General features: G+C 38.3%; 1 protein-coding gene and 1 long non-coding RNA gene across 2 annotated transcripts; one reads left to right on the forward strand and one right to left on the reverse strand.

Annotated features, from left to right (window-relative positions):
• LOC109713989 lies at positions 9,352 to 10,562 on the forward strand. The gene is made up of 2 exons (XR_002217231.1): positions 9,352 to 10,147; positions 10,294 to 10,562. It is a non-coding gene; the product is annotated as an uncharacterized LOC109713989 (long non-coding RNA).
• LOC109713988 lies at positions 10,855 to 18,505 on the reverse strand. Its single transcript, XM_020238330.1, has 7 exons — positions 18,106 to 18,505; positions 17,832 to 17,981; positions 17,555 to 17,700; positions 15,155 to 15,265; positions 13,353 to 15,079; positions 12,104 to 12,176; positions 10,855 to 11,548 (listed from the first exon to the last, which is right to left on the reverse strand). Exons 1-7 carry the CDS (start codon positions 18,191 to 18,193, stop codon positions 11,381 to 11,383), a joined length of 2,463 nt encoding a protein of 820 aa, XP_020093919.1. The 5' UTR covers positions 18,194 to 18,505; the 3' UTR covers positions 10,855 to 11,380.

Genomic DNA, 18,582 nt, shown 5'->3' on the forward strand with positions numbered 1-18,582 from the left:
TGCGACAGTATTTATAGGAAGCCCAGTGGATTTTAATAACGGCATTCGAATACTACTCCTGCTTTTTATCTGCACTCTAAATAATACAGTCCCTCCTATCCCCTATACGCAACCCAGGGGTTTTTAACTAGAGTATATTTAACAGCTAATTCATTGAAGCTTCTAACACAGGTGTTTGGTTAATATTGAGAATTTTAGTAGAATACAGTTTACGTATTTGTTGGGTATATATGTCGTAAGCCTCCTTTACATTATCCGATCGCAATGAACATATCCAATTGTTTGGAAGCAACGCCCGTAAAACCTCGTTTTCTCGTAGTTACATATTTATATATCCCGTTTGGAACGTGTTACTTTCTATATACACACCTACCGTTTGAATAAATTACGTCAATCAGGTTTTTTATCAAAGTTTTAATCTTTTTAAAGAGGATTGTGGTCTTGTTCTTGAATTTCACGTGTTCTTTTGTTAACTCAATATTTTACGGTTCAAATACTGGTCGTCTATCTTTGAAGTATAACCTTTAACACGAGCTCAAATAATCACATCTAGTAGAATGGGTTCTTCCGCTCACTGTACGAGACGGTGTCTAAACCGTTCCGATAGTCGACGAAGGACACAACAAGGGAGGCGTATGTGTGCATGATGCAGGAGACACGGTCTCCCGGCTTGTTTCGTGGCGGGTGCTCATATGAACCGACGTTCAACGAGGTGTATTTATACGTTTTTCTTGGTTTTTTTCTTTTCTAGTTGGTATTAAAACTATATCTCTTTATGTCACTCTGAAGAAACATTAGTCATTCTGAAAAGAACGAATGGCCAGAGGTACAGATAACGGAGGACGTTCGGTCTTCCGAAGTGTTGAACCCAGAGACGTAAACGACATTATTATCGTGAGGCTAGACGTTGAAAGTGGACTCGTCTTTTATTTTCTGTTTTTATCATCCATCTTTTCCTTACTTTTCTTAAAATAAAAGGGACGAGAAAAACCTCTGAGGATGACAGCTTTTTATAAGATTTTCAGTAATATACAAAAGTCTTTTCTTGGACGACTTCATACTTATTTTGTTCGTTAAATGGAAGTCGACAGATGATCCGTCTAGTACCATTTCGAGTGAGGTGAAGAACTTCCTGGTAGGGTACCTAACGTTTTATCGGAGATGATTTTCGTCGGGTGACTCTCGTAGAGGTTGTCGAACTAACTAGTCAACTGACTGGCGGTTGTTAGAAACACGTCGGAACACTACGAGTCTTGGATACACTATTTGTCTTTTTCTTTTTTCTTTTTCGCTTTATGAGGACAAAGTATTTTAACGTTAAAGATCCCTGTTTACGATACCTTAAGTGTTCAAATGGACTTCTACATCTCCGTTCAAGTAATAAAGATCTGAGGTTATCACTATATTTTAAAAGACTTTTATCATAACAGGGTACGGGTAACCGGAGTTTTATCTATGGCTACAGTATAAGACTTCGAAAGAACACGTTTATAAAGTGAGGCCAGCCTCACTTATGGTGAAGCTCCGGGTAGACGAATTCCATCAGACAACTACGAGGTAAACGTATGCGANTACTACTGCATATATATTTATATTATTATTCCATTGTATGCCCAGCCTACTCATCTACCGTACTTGTTTGGCTTAACAGTTAGAACAGTTTATTTTCCTAAGTTCTCTCTTTTGCTTTGGAAAGGGCAAGGAATTGAATGATTTTGGTGAAGAAGCTGCTTTCAAAAACAAGATCATTATCCTCTTTTTTAAAATAATTTTATTATATTTTTCAGATGTCATTAATCTAAATACTTCATTATCACTAGGTGTGTTGTTATTATCCCTAAAATCTTCGATCCATATTTACATCAAAATCTTATAGGATTTTTTTTGCATTTAGCTCCCTGGTAAATTTTTATTTTAAAAATAGCCCTATCGCCTCCCACGTAGGCGCCACGTCAGCGCCACACGGGCAGGACGAGGGCCGGTGTGCTAAGTTGAACACGATACACCAATTGCAAAAAAAGCCCAATCTTAAACCTTGTGGAGTTGGGGACACCACCTCGAATCTTTTTGGTATACTTTTCATTTAAAAAGTTGTCCCAACACTTCAACAAATGTCTAAATTATTTTATTTTAATCAAAATATGATTTAACATGCTATGTTACCACAAAAAATTAGTTTTGTTTGAAACGTTCAAGATCTGTGAGTATGCCAATGAAATGGAATATTCGTATAATACAGGGACTATTCACATATTTTTCCCTGCGGTCCATACTCCATAAAGACGCAGAAAACTTTTGAGGGGCCTTCCTGCAAAATTACCTGAACCACATGGTCCACATCTAAACCCTACCAAACCCTAACTGCAACATCTGCTTCTTCCCCGGCCCTCTCCTTCGCCGTCCCTCCCCGTCGCTGCCACCGCAAGTGCTCTCTCTCTCTCTCTCTCTCTCTCTCTCATAGGTACTTTTCCTCTCCTTTTCCCCTCACTCATCGCCTCATTTGAGAGATGTAATGAAATATGTTTAGTAAATTATTTCTTTACTTGCGAAAGAGGAGTTATATGTTAATTGCACGACGTGATAACGTTATGCTAGTGTACTATTAGGGTTGGGGATTTTTATTGGTTTGCTTGTGCTTTCCTGCTTCTCTGTAGTTGGCTTTTTTATCGTTATCCAGTGTTAATGAGTTTCGATTCCATGTTGTTGTTATTGTTGTTATTATTACTTTGGTTTAGACATATACTTGGCTACATACTTGAGCATTTCGATCAAGTAGCATATGAACATGTTTGTGAGCTTATTGCGGATTGAATGGGTTTAATTTGTATCTGTTTGACACCCTACTGTGAAAATTCTTACCTGTTGTCCATGGTACTGCAATTTTTGTCAACTCACTATATCTAGAGAAATGCTTCCTAAGCCGAACTTCAATGAACTTAATTTAGAGTCAATTCACTGTATGTAGCTAGTTACATTATTGGATTGCATTGAAAAGCATGTTAATTATCATTTATATTATGTGTCTTGGACCACGGTCATTCTTTCAAGGTGCAGCAAAAAAAAAAGTAGTGTAATATCTTGTTGTAAGTACAAGCATAAATATTAGCATTCCTATCAACAATCAATTGTAAAATGGTGAATACAACAATTTCTTAGCAAGCTATTGTATATCTGTGGATTCTGCTCATGTTGATCTTTTGAACTTTGAAATGTTGCTTTATCTTTTGCTATGAAATTAGCTACCCTTTTTTACTTGTGCCGGGGGGGGGGGGGGGTGTGATAAGTTTTTAGTTTTTGTCAGTTTTGTCTACATGTCTTAACTTAATTTTAAATTTAGTTTGTCTACGTGTCTTAACTCTTAATTTCTTGTTTTGTCCCTCTGTTTTTCCGCTTCTTTTTTTTATCCCCCTTTGCATCTGTTAGGAAACAGAAATGCCGTTGGGATTGATACATAGGATTAGGTAGGGCAAGCGTAGGAAGCGAACGTCGATCATTAATATATTATTCTTCAAAAAGAGGGCCTCGAGATTATTACAAGGGGAAAAACTGCAGAGCACTACCGGTTTTCACACTCGCAAAGGTTCAGTTACCCTACTAATTTTCATGATTACAGTGTCACTGTTTTATCTTTAGTGTTATGATTTACTATTATGGAAATTTCTGATTAATTGAATTCGAGACTGGCGTAAAAATTTCTTAGCAGATCATTTATTTGCTGGTCGGATCATGATATTATTTTATGTAAAGTCTTAGTAAACGTCTGTTGAAACTTTGGTAATTAGATTTAAGCATTCTTTTAGGGCTCGTTTGGTTCATGGTTGTAGTATTCTGTAATCTCTCCATATTTCATATGAAAATGTTCAAATCATTACTATTGAACTAAAGTTAGGTAATTGTAAAAGGTGTTAGTGTAGTAGTGGAATCATTATAGATTCTTAGGTGGTATGAATACTAGATTTATTGGTAGAAGATATTCTCATTCAATTGTGATGGGAATCATTAACAGTCCCTTAATAAAATATACTAGTATCAGCAACCTCCCATCCAATCCAATTGGCTGATAAGTTAGTTACAAATTTGCCATTCCAAATATAAAATATACAGCACTTTTGGAATATTAACAAATCTTGAACCAAACGGCCTTTATTCTATTCTCAGAGTTGCTTTACATAAGAATTAACATATAGTTTATATGATGCTGAAACGAGAGTTATGTAAAACACTCTTAGATCAGCTGAGCTTGTAGCTTTTGTGGACTTTTTGTTTTTCTTGAAGAGAAAAAGCTTGTGGAAATTGACCTCATACTATCGTAGATGGACTGATTAGTAGAATTGCAGAAGCATTACGCGATTCATTTCAGAGTTCTGTTGTCCCTTTTGAATTGAGAAAGTTGGAAAGTTTTTCTTATTAGAACCATCTTTTGATATTTCTTGATTCCTATAGTCCGATCACTGATCTGTTTCAGGTGGATATGTTGTGATGGATTAAAAGTTGCCACGTTATGTTGTCCCGGATTGACCGACTTTAAGGTATTAGTTGAAATCCACATCAGTAGTATCATTTCTTTCTTATATCAGTTTTCATGCAATAATAAATCTTCACTGCGATATTGTAGACTGGTTTTCTTTTTGCTGTTTATTTTGATGTTGTTGATAGACTGATTGTTGATAGCAGCCTATCTTGGGTACTACTATATCATTTCTCTCTTCTATCAATTTGCATCAAAAATAGATATAAATGGGATCTGTCATGATCTTTATTTGTCAAAAAAATAGATCACCTCTATACGAATATTAATTAAATTTGTGTGCCCTTTTTATTTTAATAATTAGAATAGTTTGATTCTATAATTATCTAGTTTTTTTTTTTCCATCACTTTTACTGATATATTATTATGTGAAAACTGCCAACAGCTGAAGCCGTACGTGTCGCAGTGTGCAAGGGACGTCACCGCATCCTCCACCACTGGAATCCACCGAACCAGCTAGTAGAAGTGTGGTTAATTTTGTGCACGATGCCTCGTTTCGCTAGAGAGATTAGAAGCTCATATATTCGATTTTGAGAATGTATTTCTTGTTATGGCGAAAACGGATACTCTTACACGTCTGGGACATAGCATCTGATGAACTCCGACTCTGTTGTTTTTCTGTAATAAATTATTCAAGTTCAAACAACCGTCAATTAGACTTGTGAAGTTAACAATTGTTAATTAGACTTTGTGAAGGTTTCTTATGGTCACGTAAAGGCTTTCAGATTAGTGAGTCCACATTGGCTGTGCTATCAAAGCTCATGAATAATACATGATTACAATTTTTATACCTCGAATTCATGCAAGTATATCCACCATCAAAATAGTAAATTCTAGACAGGTAAAAGCCAAAAGTTAGAAGCATGCACTGTTTCATGTTCTTTGAGAGTATAACGCCTCATTATAAGATTAGTATACTTATTTTATCTTTTGCAATTTTCTTTTAGTAGGTGCTGGGAATTCTTAATACAAAGCTCTCAATGTAGAATGCAAATATTTTGTTTTGCCGCCTGGGCTTGAGAATTTTCAATCACGACAGAATAATCTCTTAAATCAAATGATTTGTTCTGATTTTCTCTCCAGTAGCTTGGTATATGTTCAAAGTTAACGATCACCTACGTTGGAGATACAATAATCATTATGATCAGCATCGTATTTTTTTTTTTTTTTTTTTAACTAAGAATTAAGTCTTTGCCACTTGCGGCAGGACCTATCGGTTAACAACTTTTAATTTATCCTTTATCCACGTTTGCGTTCGGGATTAAGAACAAGTAGCTATTCCAGGGATAGGATTAAGTTCAGGGTTAAAATGGTGTTAAAATTTTTGTATTTGGTTGGAGGTGGAGTTAGTCTAGGATAGGAAAAAAGTATGTGGTTGGAGTAGGTGGGAAAGAAATAATGATGATAAAAAGAAAAAGGTAAGGACTCGGGATGCGTGCGGGGTTAAAGTTGGGAGGGGGAGTGTGGGTTAATGATTGATAAAGAAGAAAAATGTGAGGGCTCGAATGCGTGCAGTTAAGATTGGAGGGGAGTGGGGTTAGTAAACCACCAACTACGCGGTTTGGGGTGGGGTTTACTAACCCCACCCCTAAGATGGTGTTTGAGTATAAATTGGTGGGTTAAGGGGTTATTCCATTCCTTAACCCCAAGCCCCAACCAACGGTGGCTTAAAGTTTACTCTTTTTGTCCAGTGGAATAATAGAAATTATTAGCTATTATTTATTAGAGACCCATATTAGTTTCCACGTAAAAAAGGGTATCAAGAAATTGATGCTCGTTATGTTGAACTTACATGAGCGCATCTCGGAGCTAATCCCAAAAACAGGATTGATGATTTTATGTTTTACAGAAAACCTGCCATGAGAGCCGCCTCTTTCGCGGATTAGACCTCAAAATAAAATAAATTATACGACGTTTCCATCTGCCAACGGGCACCGCGAGAATATATATATATATTATATATTATATATATATATATATATATATATATATATATATATATTACTTTTTTTGAAATAACCCTGTAATATTTCGTATTTACCAAACAACCCTGTAAAATTTTATTTGTGAACTAACCCTCCTCTCGTCACGTGGCACCGACGTAGGGATTCCTCAAAAGACGGTGAATCGTTCACCGTCATTTGATATTTGTTGTGAAGGCGGTAAATGATTCCCGTCTTCATAAATGGTGAACCATTCACCGTCTTTAGTACAATTTCTAACTGCGCAATATCTTTTCAAGTCCATAATATGGTGTCCTTGATAAGACGGTGAATCGTTCCCGCTCTTCTCGAGGCAAGAAAAGTGCGGACTTGAGAGGGCGAAAGGAAAAAGGCGATAAGAAAAATTTTGCACTAAGGCGAATGATGGTTACGTCTTTTGAAGACGTGAACCTCCCCGCTTTTATAACAAAAATACAAAACGTATGAACGACTTCACCGCCTTTTTAGGAATCCCTGACGTGGCGCCCATGTCCGAAAGGAGGGTTAGTTTTACAAATAAAAATTTCACGGGGTTAGTTTGGCAATACGACTTTCACAGGGTTATTTTCAAAAAAAGTCTAATTATATATATATATATATATATATATATATATATATAAATATATATATATATATATATATAGTGAGGTACTATGCTATGGAAGCACGGAGCTTCCGTGCTCCAGCTCGTTTTCGATGTTGCGACTTTCGAATCGTCGATCGGCTATGTTAAACTTGATCTAGAGTATTTGGATACTGAAAATAATTTTATTATTTTTTCGATATCATTTGCCTAGTGATCGAATGGGCTCAAAATCAACAAATTTCAATGGCCGTAGTGAGCCGTTTACAAGTTAACGGTATAAAATATCCAAATCACGTAAAATTTGATAGAAAATTCTTTATACTATATAAACAAGATCAATATTTGATTTAAAATTTTAATATCATATTATTACATTTTTAAAATTTTTTATTTCAGCGTTGATTTGAGCCCTTCGTTCACTAGGCAAATGATATCGTAAAATCATAAATTTATTTTTCTAGGTACTTCAAATTATCTTAGATTAAGTTTAAAGAGCGATCGACGATTCGAAAGTCGCAACATCGAAAACGTCAGCTGAAAGCACGGAAGGCTCCGTTCTTCATAGCTATAGCCTCACTATATATATAATATATATATATATATTATATATTATCATATATATATATATATATATATACTATATATATATATATATATATTATATATACACTTGTGTTCTCTTTTGAAACCGACCTTCCTCGCTTTGTGCGCCGTTCTCTTCGCCGCTCCACACCCTCGAAGCAAAGCACACGAGGGTTTCTCCTCCATGTATCGTCCGCCACGTACGGCTGCGGCGGCGGACGGTGGCGGAGGCGGTGGCGCTTGCTCCTCTCGCGGCGGTGGGGGAGACTTCTGTAATATCCTTATGGCTCGGGCTGTATATTGCTGTTCTCGCTGTGCTTTGGTCGCGGATCCGAGGTAACGTAATCGGTAACCGATGTAGAGAGGTAAGAATAATAGAGATAGAAATTGGAATTGGAGATAGAAAAAGAGAAATAGAGGTAGAGAGATAGACAGATAAATTGAAGTGAGGGTTAGGGAAAAGAGTTGGATAGAGATAGTAGGATAGAGAAGAAGAAGGGTTTTTGGAGAAGAACCTTTGGGGGAGAAATAGACTATTTCATTTTCCTTGATATTCTGTTTGCCATACAATCTCGTATATACTTCTCAGGATGTAATACTGGAATGGAAGTTACATAATCTCCCTAAGGACTAAACAGCAAAGTGACAAAATGAGGTGCTTGGTTGTGGCTGCCATTCGGGTTGTTTGGGCCACCTCTCTGGCGCCTTCCGTCCGGTAGGCTAGTAAGTGGGTAAACGGGTGCCGGACTCCTCTTCTCCGCATCATCCGCGACCTGCGGGTTTTGGGCTCGCCTTTTTCCTCCGCTCCGAAGGTTGAGGCTCGACCCGCCTGCTCTCTTCTTCGCCCCAAACAAAGATCTGTCGGACTTTCCTCCAACCTCTCCGCATCGAGGACACCGAAGTTCTTCGCCCGCCAAGGCTCCGCCCGGGCCGCCCTCGCCAGCTGTTCAAGCTCGCGGTCTGCTCCATCAAGCGCGCTTTTCTCACTTTGCTGCGGCATTATTTCTGCTCTTACTATTGTAAAGTTAGACATTTTTACTTCCTTCCCCTGCTAGCTATTAGACTACTTATACTTCAGGTCATTCACAGTCTTCCTTCCTACCACCATCAATCCTACTCTCCATAACCTCAATCCCCCTTCGTCCCAATCTCCAGTACACGTAAACCCTACCACCTCCCCAGCATCCACCTCCAAAAACCCTAGTTTCCCCATCCACGCCAATTCCTTCATCACCAAAACCTGGTCCCACGCCCAGCGCGCCCAGCAAAGCTCTGCTGAAGAGGCCGAGGCCGCCGCGCGAAGGCTCACGAGGATCTCCTCTCGGCCGAGAGAGACCGTGTCGGCGTGGAAGGTGTCGCAGGCGGTTCTTGCCTCACATGAAGGCGATTCTTGAGCTCGCTAGGGTTTCAGCTTCAGGATGTCGCGCGTATTCGCGAGCTTTTGCGAAGGAGGAAAGGTATCTACTTGAAGTTTCTTAATATCGCATCGATCATATTGTGCTTTTGATTCACTTTTACATATGTTGAAACTTCATATTTTGAGCTTTTGGTTTCACAACAGCAAGAATATGTATTTTAAACAAAACAAATATCTGGTATCGCGAAAAGAAGGAGGGTAATGGGTGGTATTCATGTCGATTTAATTAATGACGGGTCCATTATTCGCAGAAAAGATACTTGGGGTAATCAAAATAAATCTGCCTGTTCTAACATGTTAATGGAAATAAATCTACTTGTTCTAACATGTTAGTGGAAATAAAAGAAGCCGGGCAGAGAAATTATTTTCTGCTCAAGATTCTACATTCTTGATATTATTAAAACAAAAGAAAAATGATAAATTTGGCTGCTGTAAAATGTAAAATGTTTCTTTGGGTTGATTATCCAGCAGCGAATGTTTTAGATTATGCTTTTCCTTAATTAACAAAGAAAAATTTAGTTTGATCACAGAACTAGTTCCTGAATTTTGACCCTGGTTTCAATTGTAGTGTCAGAACTGCTCTTGTAACAATATGGGAAACGGACTTTGGTTAGTACAAAACATTACTTCCTTCCATCAGCCCGTCTTCATTGATTTTGCTAGGGTCAAACATCAGGGCCATACGATAGGGTAGAATACGATTGTACATACATAGCCTTTAAAGTTAGATACATGGGAAAGATTCAGTGGCTACTGGAGATTACTTCCAGGTGAATACTTTCATACACTGCCAGTGAAGATTGCAGAGTCTCCACTGTCGCAGTTTATTATTGGTTTTGGCCGAATGGACCTCTTTTCTTCATTCAGCTGCTGGCAACGCGGTCAGTGGTTGCAACTTTTGACTTTTAGAGAATCGATATATATATACATGTATATTTAGATGTAATCGGTGAAGGCATATATTCCTAACATTAAAGATGGCGTAAACAGTAGGTTCTCTTAGGAATATATATTCTACAACAGTTGCTCTCTTAGAACAGTAAAAGCTAAAAGTAAGTAGCATCTTCTAACTTTCTTTTTGGTTAGCTTATTCGTGTGATTTTACTAAATTAAGATAGTTATTTTATAACCCTATTATCAATGTGTATCTTATATTTAACTTGTAATCTGCTTAAAACTCCTTTTTCTGTATGGGCAGTTCATTGAGAATCGTGAAGGAGGCATGGCTGGCGGATTTTTCACAACGTATGTGGTTAACCCCTGATGTTTTATTGGCTAATATGACCTAAACCAATGTGACATTCTTCTCATGATGCTGATCATCACGCTTGGACCTCGTTTGGATATATAGATATTATAGATATTTTATTCGAGCTTTTTTCAAATTTATGCAAGAAATATGTGATTGAAGCATGATTAAATTATTAAAGTAAATATACAACTCAGTTTTAAGTTATGTTTTTAAAATTAAATAAAGTACTTAAAATTATTTTCTATCAGACGGCTGGTCATGAAGCTTGGATTATGTACAATATAATCTCTTCTATGAAATTATAAATGCCAAGATTTTTTAAGAAAAAATTAAATCCTAACTTCTAATCACGTTAAAAGAAATTTCATGCTTAGTAAATTATAATCAAATATTTTATTCAGACATCTAAACTGAATGTCAAATTAAAATGGGGGTATAAGAGGCCAATAACAAACAATGAAGCAACACGAATTGTAACACAGCAAAATCTACGTAGGCAAGAGAAACACTGCAAGTCCGCAAAGCTTCCACAATAATAAAGTTTCTTACCAAACAAAGCTTTTCGATCACTAAATTTACACCACATCAAACAAAGGTTTCCCAAAAAAAAAAAAAGAGAGAAGTAAAAAACATAGGCATCCAGACATTCTCTGCAGGACATCAATAACTCAAAGAGCATTTACAACAAAAGGGAGATGGGCGTTCACACAAAACAACAAAGTCGCATAGGAGCACTACTATTTACTAGCCCTATTTACCAAAAACCAAAATGTCCCACACATCTTTAGTTAAGAGTCAGTCCCGAGGATATCCTGCACTAAGAAAAGAGTGCGCCCAATCTACCACGGCTGGTCGACTCCAACCAGAGGCGATATACGGCACATGTATAGTCTTTCTTCGCAGGACATCAATAAGTTAGGAGTATTTACAACAAAAAGAGATGAGCCTACACACAAAACAACAAAGTAGCATATGAGCACCACTTTTTACAAGCCCTATTTACCAAAAACCAAATGCCTTGCTTTAAGGCATGTCACGCACAGCTCTGTTGTAGGAGATCCTCCTTAACCTTGATGTTTCTCCACTTATCTTTAAGATCGCCAGGCACACGAGTTTTGTGAAAAACACCACAACCATACTCCAAAATTGCCCTCCACGGAATAGTCCCACCATCGTTTGAAACAAATCTTTGCATCCCCTCCTGCAATAATAAGATAACACCCCGATGTGATTTTTAATGCTATACATCCTTCACGAAAGAGTATGCCCACTAACTTTTAGCAAAGGCCTTGTTCGGTATCATAACTTTCTATGTGACTAGATAGCAACTCGCCACACTCTATCACATAAAATTTGTATTTGAAAAAAAAAAAACAAATTAAAGAAAAATGGCGGTGGGTGCCAAAAATAACATGGAATTTGTCTTTGAAAAACAAAAAAATAGCAACAAATACCAAACAAGACCTATCTTTGACCCTGCCGGAGGGGGAAAAAACAAGAGACAGAAAGAAAAAGAAGACAGGCAATTCAAAAGACACGGCATTACAAGCAACACAAGAAGCATAAATTTCAAACATAGACAAAACAATCTACAACTCTAGGCACCATTTGGTCAAATACTAATATAGTGAAAAACAGCTAATCCATGACATAAACATTTAGATCTATTAGCTAAAAATGATGAGGTCAAAAGTAGTGCATACTTTTAGAACTAGATCTATTACGAGGAAAACATAAGATCAACAAGAATGCATACTTTAAGAGCAGCTTCTTCCTCCATGGTCCAAAGTAGTTTGGTACGCCTCCCGGGGGGCATCAGTGGATTTGAACTGCGAAAATTCATAGCCCACACAATCACAAAAAGGTAAAAAGAAAAGAAGACTTGATACTTACTAGTTACTATCTATTATATGTATATATCAAATCCAAAGGTGGCAGGAAGTTATACACAGCTAGTGAAGTATGAGTAATAGGAAATGCCTAACAGGACGAAGCATGCATAAGACAACGGAGAAAAATGTCATAAGATTATTCTTCAATTATTGGAAACGAACAGTTTCAGTATTAGATTGCTCAGAGAGAAAGGACCTTGAACTTATCAAAAAGAAATTGAAGTAACTCGCTTAACAGTTTCAAAAACAGAGGGTTACTGCTATCACTTTGGAAGAGCACTAGAATATGGTCACAATTATGCCACTTCAAGTGCCTTAAAAGTTTAAAGGTTGGAAGGAATAGAAAAAGCCCCTTCCTAGATTCGACACTTCAAATTTTTTGTTCTGGTACAATTACTTGCCAGGGAGAAAACGAGGTGTAAGAAATTTTTGAGATTTATACCACATAAAAGGATGGCCACTCTCCCCTTCATGCGGCTTCCTGCGTATAACACATGCTGATTCTTGCTTATCTGTTCTCAGTTGCCTAGTCTAGTAGATCAGTAACTCTTTTCTACATAGGCTCCACATATATAATAGCAAAGCGAAAAAAAAAAAAAAAAAAATTTGTTCACTTCCGGCTGTTTAATTGGGGAAATTGCAACCTGGGAGAATTTTCTTTTTTTCTTTTGAGAGAGAAATTGTAATCTGGGAGATAAAGATTCCCATGAAGGAAGCAAATCCATTTGGGCCAAAATCTGTTTCCCCCCAACTCATTGAAATCCAGGGATAATGAGAATGTATCCATGATACTTTTCAAAATCATACCCATCTAATAATGCAGTAAAAGAAAGCATATGTTTATCAACTTATTACAACAAGAGATAAGCCCATCATTGTCCCCTATGGTCGATCCCCCGAGACATGCAGGCTGTTAAAAACTACAAAAAAAAATGCTTCCAACAAGCCAATTATTTAATTAGTTCATGGACACTTAACTATTTTACTAAATTAGGTATGGTCTTTCCTCTGCAGCTACTGATGCGAGAAGAACCATGTTAGAAGCGATCTATATAATGCATAGACAATAATAATCAACAGAGCTAAAACAAATCCAGCCATATAGATACTTACTACCGTTTGGCTTGATATGCATGTTTTCTTCTTTTTCCTGTAGAAGATTTGAATCTCTTTTGGTCGACAATTTTAGTGCTTGCATCTTGTGCTCTTTTACAATGCCTGCCACTATTTCGTGATGGCAATGCTTCATTGTCCGTATCTTCATAAGCCTCTTTTACTTGCTCATCACTGTCAGGTTCTTGAATATTTCGATGATCACCTCCTACACTGACTTCACCTTTCTGTTTCACCACCCCAGCATCAAGTTCCCTATGAGATGACTTACCCTCCTCGCAAGGTAAACTGCTATTGTCAACTGCTGTATGGTGCTCTGTGGGTTGAAAATCCTCCCCTTGTTCATTCGCAGAGGCAGCATGAGACAACTTACCCTGCTCGCAAGGTAAATTGCTAGTGTCAACTGCTGTATGGGACTCTGTGGGTTGAAGGTCCTCCACTTGTTCATTCACAGAAGCAGAATGAGATGCATTAGCCTCCTCACAAGGAAAATTGCCATTGCCAACTGGTGTATGGTGCTCTGTGGGTTGAAGGTCCTTCGCTTGTTCATTCATAGAGGTAGTGTCAGCACCTTCGACGGTAGTTGTAGCCTTATCCACAATCTGTCCATCATTTACTTTTTCCACTTTAGTAGAATCATCACATCTCCCAACACACACCTCCTTCTCCACTTGCCTAGGAAAGTCAGTAACTTCCATATGCTCATGATGTTCTGCTCTTAAGGAACTCCTATTTAACCCCCCAGTTCGGTGTTGCAGGGAGAGATCATCTAACCAATAATTGACATTTTCAACAACTCTAGCTTGCCCTGTTCGCCTTTTACAAATATCCTTACAACGACCAGTAGAGAGGTTTTCTTTAGCTTGAAGAACACTCTTCCTCGCTTTGCGGCACCCCAAATCAGCTCTCCCATGCGTACAGAAGCAGCAGTAGAAAAGGCCCTCCTCATTGAACCTAACCGAGCCTAAGCAGCTTTCACGAAAAGCTTTTAAACACAAACTACAAGTCAGCAATTGATCGCCTTCGTCACATTCCATGCACCAACACTGCTCAGTCCAATCCCCAGCAATTGAATCCTGATTGTTATTGGCTTGAGAGCTCAACAGACAATGCTTCTCAGCAGCAAGCATCTCATCATCATCAGGCGTATAGCCAGTATCTTCTGCGTCATCATCACTCGCAGAATCAGGGATGACAATTATATTGCTAGGATGTTGATCTTTCTCAGTGCGTGTGGGAATTAAATTACCATGTTCATTTAGCGGCAAATTTGGACGGATAGTGCTATTGCTCTGAGGCATAGAAACATCCCTTTGCAAGATTTGGGTGCAGTCAATCGGAAACAGAGCAGCAGCAGTTTGTGCACTTAACTGTCTTTTACCACCATCTAAATTTGTAATTTTCTTGTCAGGTGGCTTGAGTGTGTCGCCATTCCTTTCAGATAACTGAATTGTGTTGCCTTCAACACCCACATCATCCATTTGTAGATGAGCAGTCCCATCGCTGTCAGTAACATGTTGATTATGCTCCACAAATCCAGAAGGGTCTTCCTGAGATATTTTCTTACCATAATCACAGGTGCTGAATTTAAGCCTCTTCAACCTCTCTTGATCAACATAAAAATTGGATGGCAAAAGATCATCTTGATCACGTCTCCTAACTGGGCCACTATGCTTCAGAAAGGAGAATAAAGCTGGATATTTGCCCTCTAAGATAGATTCTTTCACCTGAAGTTGAAATATAATCTTGATAAGCAGAATAATCTTTCCTTTACCTATTAATAGACATAAAAATTTGCATACCTGATCAAGGGTCACTTTTGGCACGTAAGCCCTTTCTTGGAGAATAAACTGGCCGATGTCACGCCTGTATTTCTCGAGTCTATCTTCACCCATATTACCTAAATTTCCCACCTAAGACCGAAAAAAAAGGAGAAAAAAGCGCACAGCTTCCAAGTAAGCTGGAATGAAGTTCTTGAGAGGCAAATTTTTTTAAAAAAAAAGAAAAAAGAAAAGAAAAAAAAGGGGAAAACAACTAAAACATATCAATGCACTAAGATGCCAATATGCTCTGTCACCATAAATAGATAAATCAGTTTTTAAATGATAACAGAGGTATCGCGGCTGGAATTTATTTCAATAGGCAAATCTTCAGCAGCAATCACACAAACAAGCATTTAGCAAATAAAGATTGCCATGTGAACACTTGCATTGTATCAGAAAGGCACAAAAAACTTGCTGAAGTGTTTTCATTTATCAATCATCAAATCATAAGCCCACAGAAATAAATGCTGCATTAATAGCTTTGAAACTAAGCAGAAACTTCTGTTATAACTACATAAACATACAAAAGAAAGTACATAATCTGGATGGCCAATAATGCAACGTCCCAATAGTCCCATATTAGATACGAAAGAAATTATGATGGGAATGTAAGGACAAAGACTCTAATACTAATTACCGGGCTTAAGCATTTTGGACGAATGGTTTTGACCCAACAAGTTATTTGTGCTAGCGGGCTATGTCGTTACAAATAAAATAATAGAGAAAGAAGAAGAAGAAATAGGCAGAGAAGAAAATTTTTGAACCACATTAGCTTTATCAAAGCACAATCAATTCCTAGAATTCTGGAGACAACAAATCTTTTCAACGGCTTATCATAGGGTTTGTTGAAAAGCAAAACTTCTAATTTAATTAACATTGTGATAAATAATAATTTTTCAATTAATTGAAACACCACAAATTTGCTGAAGGGTTTTCTCCGGAAGGTTTATAATGCTGGATCGCTGCTTCCCAAGCTGTCTTGAGAGAGTCATAGAATCTCTCTTCCACAGTTAACTTTTGTATGCGGACCAGTTGACCCATTGTAAATAGTCAATAGAAACCATTTAGATTTATTTCTTTTCCACACCAAATAACTAGCAACATCAAAAGAGGTAAGTAGCTAGAAAATTTGCTACCTTTTGTTGTAAGAGGTACTCTAATCTAGAGAACGACGACTCCCTTTGTGGCATAGTTAGTAATCAACTTAGATAGCACCAATTCAGTTCTTCTACGGATATCTTACTCTCGCTAAAGACCCAAATCATAGAGTCGGCACCTTGAAATCTTAGTGCCCATAGAGGTAACTGAGGTAAGTTTCAAATAGATACCAATAAGGGGGAGAAAAATTGAAAGTAACAACAAACTTTTGCAAATCCTTCTAACTTCACCTATATCCTTCTCCTAAAATTCCATGATTTACCTTTAATCTTCTTTGACCAACAAAGTAACTGCAGGGCCATCACAATTACTCTGTGATATTAATCCTACGGCGTGTTTTTTAAGGGTACGGCATTACATTGAGTTTCCTCGACAAGGACACAAATTAGATACCTAAAAAGACAATGACAACCAAGCTAATTTGCCAAAGGGCAATCCATGAAGTATCACGGCAGTCACCAGATCAATATTTCAACATTAGCCTTTATTGAGACCAACTTATCAAAGAATAACATTGGGCAACACGTTTCACAAATTTCTAATAGATAGTCATGATCATGAAAAACACCAGCAAAAATGACACATTTTAATAGTAACTTTAGCACGGGTGAAATACTATCAAGCAATGCATGTAGTCCTGCTCATTTATATATACTCAAGAAAGTACAAACAACAAACTGCAAGTTTCTAAAAGTACTAAATCAGGATTCTTGGACTTAAGAAACAACCGTCCAATCTTGGACAATGAGTACGCAAAACAGAAATTAGCATCCATGAAACGGATTTAGAAAACAGAATACCAAAATTGCTAAATTCTTTTATCACGATTCTGAGAATCAAAAAACTAACCACTCATCCTTGCACCATCATTTAGACCCATCTTCTATTCTATATAGGAAACAAAGCACAGGCCTATTCCACCAAGAAGTATCATTTTCCAAGTTCTCTAAATACTATCAGGTATGATCACTAACATGTAGGCCTAAAATGTAAAAAGAACAACTCAAGACATAGCTCAAAGACACTTAACCTCACCATCACTTTCTAACTTTCCTTCTTCAACATTTTTTCCAATTTAATGATAATAAACGTTCATCAAAGGGGGGAAATCAAAAGAAACGTCATGTCATCAACATCTGTTTCTTCCAATACCAAGACCAGACACTTAGATTATGAATAAATTACACTCCAAATCAAATAATGGCTTGAAGCCTTGAATACCTCGCTTGGGTTAGAGCGGGGAGCTTCCGCACAAGGCCCAGACGCATTGATAGGAGGGCGAGATGTAGAAGGGATCTCACTGTGGAGGCAGCGAATGCCACCACTGCTTTCCTTCGAGCCCGCCGCCTCAACCACATTGCACAAGTCTTCCAGGGCATCAGTGGAGAAATAGGGTGCATTAGATATAAAATCTGCGGAGTATTTGAAACCCTAGCGAGCGAACAGGAACAAGAGAACACAAAGCAGATGAAGTTTTAGGGTTACAAATTCTCGTTACCCGAATGGCTTGGAGCGCAGGAAGCTCCCGTGCTAGGCACCGAAGCATCAACAGGAGGACGAGGCATAGGACGCATCCCGCTGCGCAGGAAGCGAACGCCACCCCTGCGTTCGTCCAAGGACGCCAGCGCAACCACATTGCGCAAGGCTTCTGGAGCATCAGTGGAGAAATTGGGTGCATTAGATACCAAAACTGCAGGGTATTTGAAACCCTAGCGAACGAGAAAAAGAGAACACAGAGCAGACGAAATTCTAGGGTTACAAGTTCTCGTTACCTGCGAGGATGGAGGGATCGACATCCTCGCGACCGGTGAGGGTATTGGCGACCAAGTTCCAGGCGAGGAGCGCGTTCAAGGAGATCATCGTCGGTGGTGGTGGTGGTGGTGGTGGTGGTGGAGGAGGAAGAGGAGGAGGACGACCTAGGGTTTTAAGGGTCTTTTCAGAGGAGAGGGCAAAGGCGGAGTGGTCGGAGTGGCGAAGTGGTGTGCGAATTTCGAATGAGTATGTGTGAGTAACGAGGCGAGGGGTCTTTTCAGACGAGAGGGCGAGGGCGGAGTGGTTGGAGTGGGAAGTGGTTGTTCGAATTCGAATGAGTATATGAGTGAGTACCGAGGCGACCGACAACGAATTAAACGGGTTCCGGTTGGATCCGTTGTAAAAGCGATACCCGATAAGCGCAATTAGAGTCCGGTAAATGTGTGTTGAGACCCTTCAACTATAGAACGTTTTAAACTGGACCCCTTAACTTTTTT

This window comes from Ananas comosus, linkage group 8 (genome assembly GCF_001540865.1).
Source record: "Ananas comosus cultivar F153 linkage group 8, ASM154086v1, whole genome shotgun sequence".
NCBI classification, from domain to species: Eukaryota; Viridiplantae; Streptophyta; class Magnoliopsida; order Poales; family Bromeliaceae; genus Ananas; species Ananas comosus.

Coding starts and splice junctions, on each gene's coding strand:
- LOC109713988 (XM_020238330.1), bottom strand. CDS start 18,193: ATGATCTCCTTGAACGCGCTCCTCGCCTGGAACTTGGTCGCCAATACC. Junction 15,080..15,154: donor CAAAAGTGACCCTTGATCAG/GTATGCAAATTT, acceptor TTTCAACTTCAG/GTGAAAGAATCTATCTTAGA. Junction 12,177..13,352: donor GCATATCAAGCCAAACGGTA/GTAAGTATCTAT, acceptor GAATTTTCGCAG/TTCAAATCCACTGATGCCCC.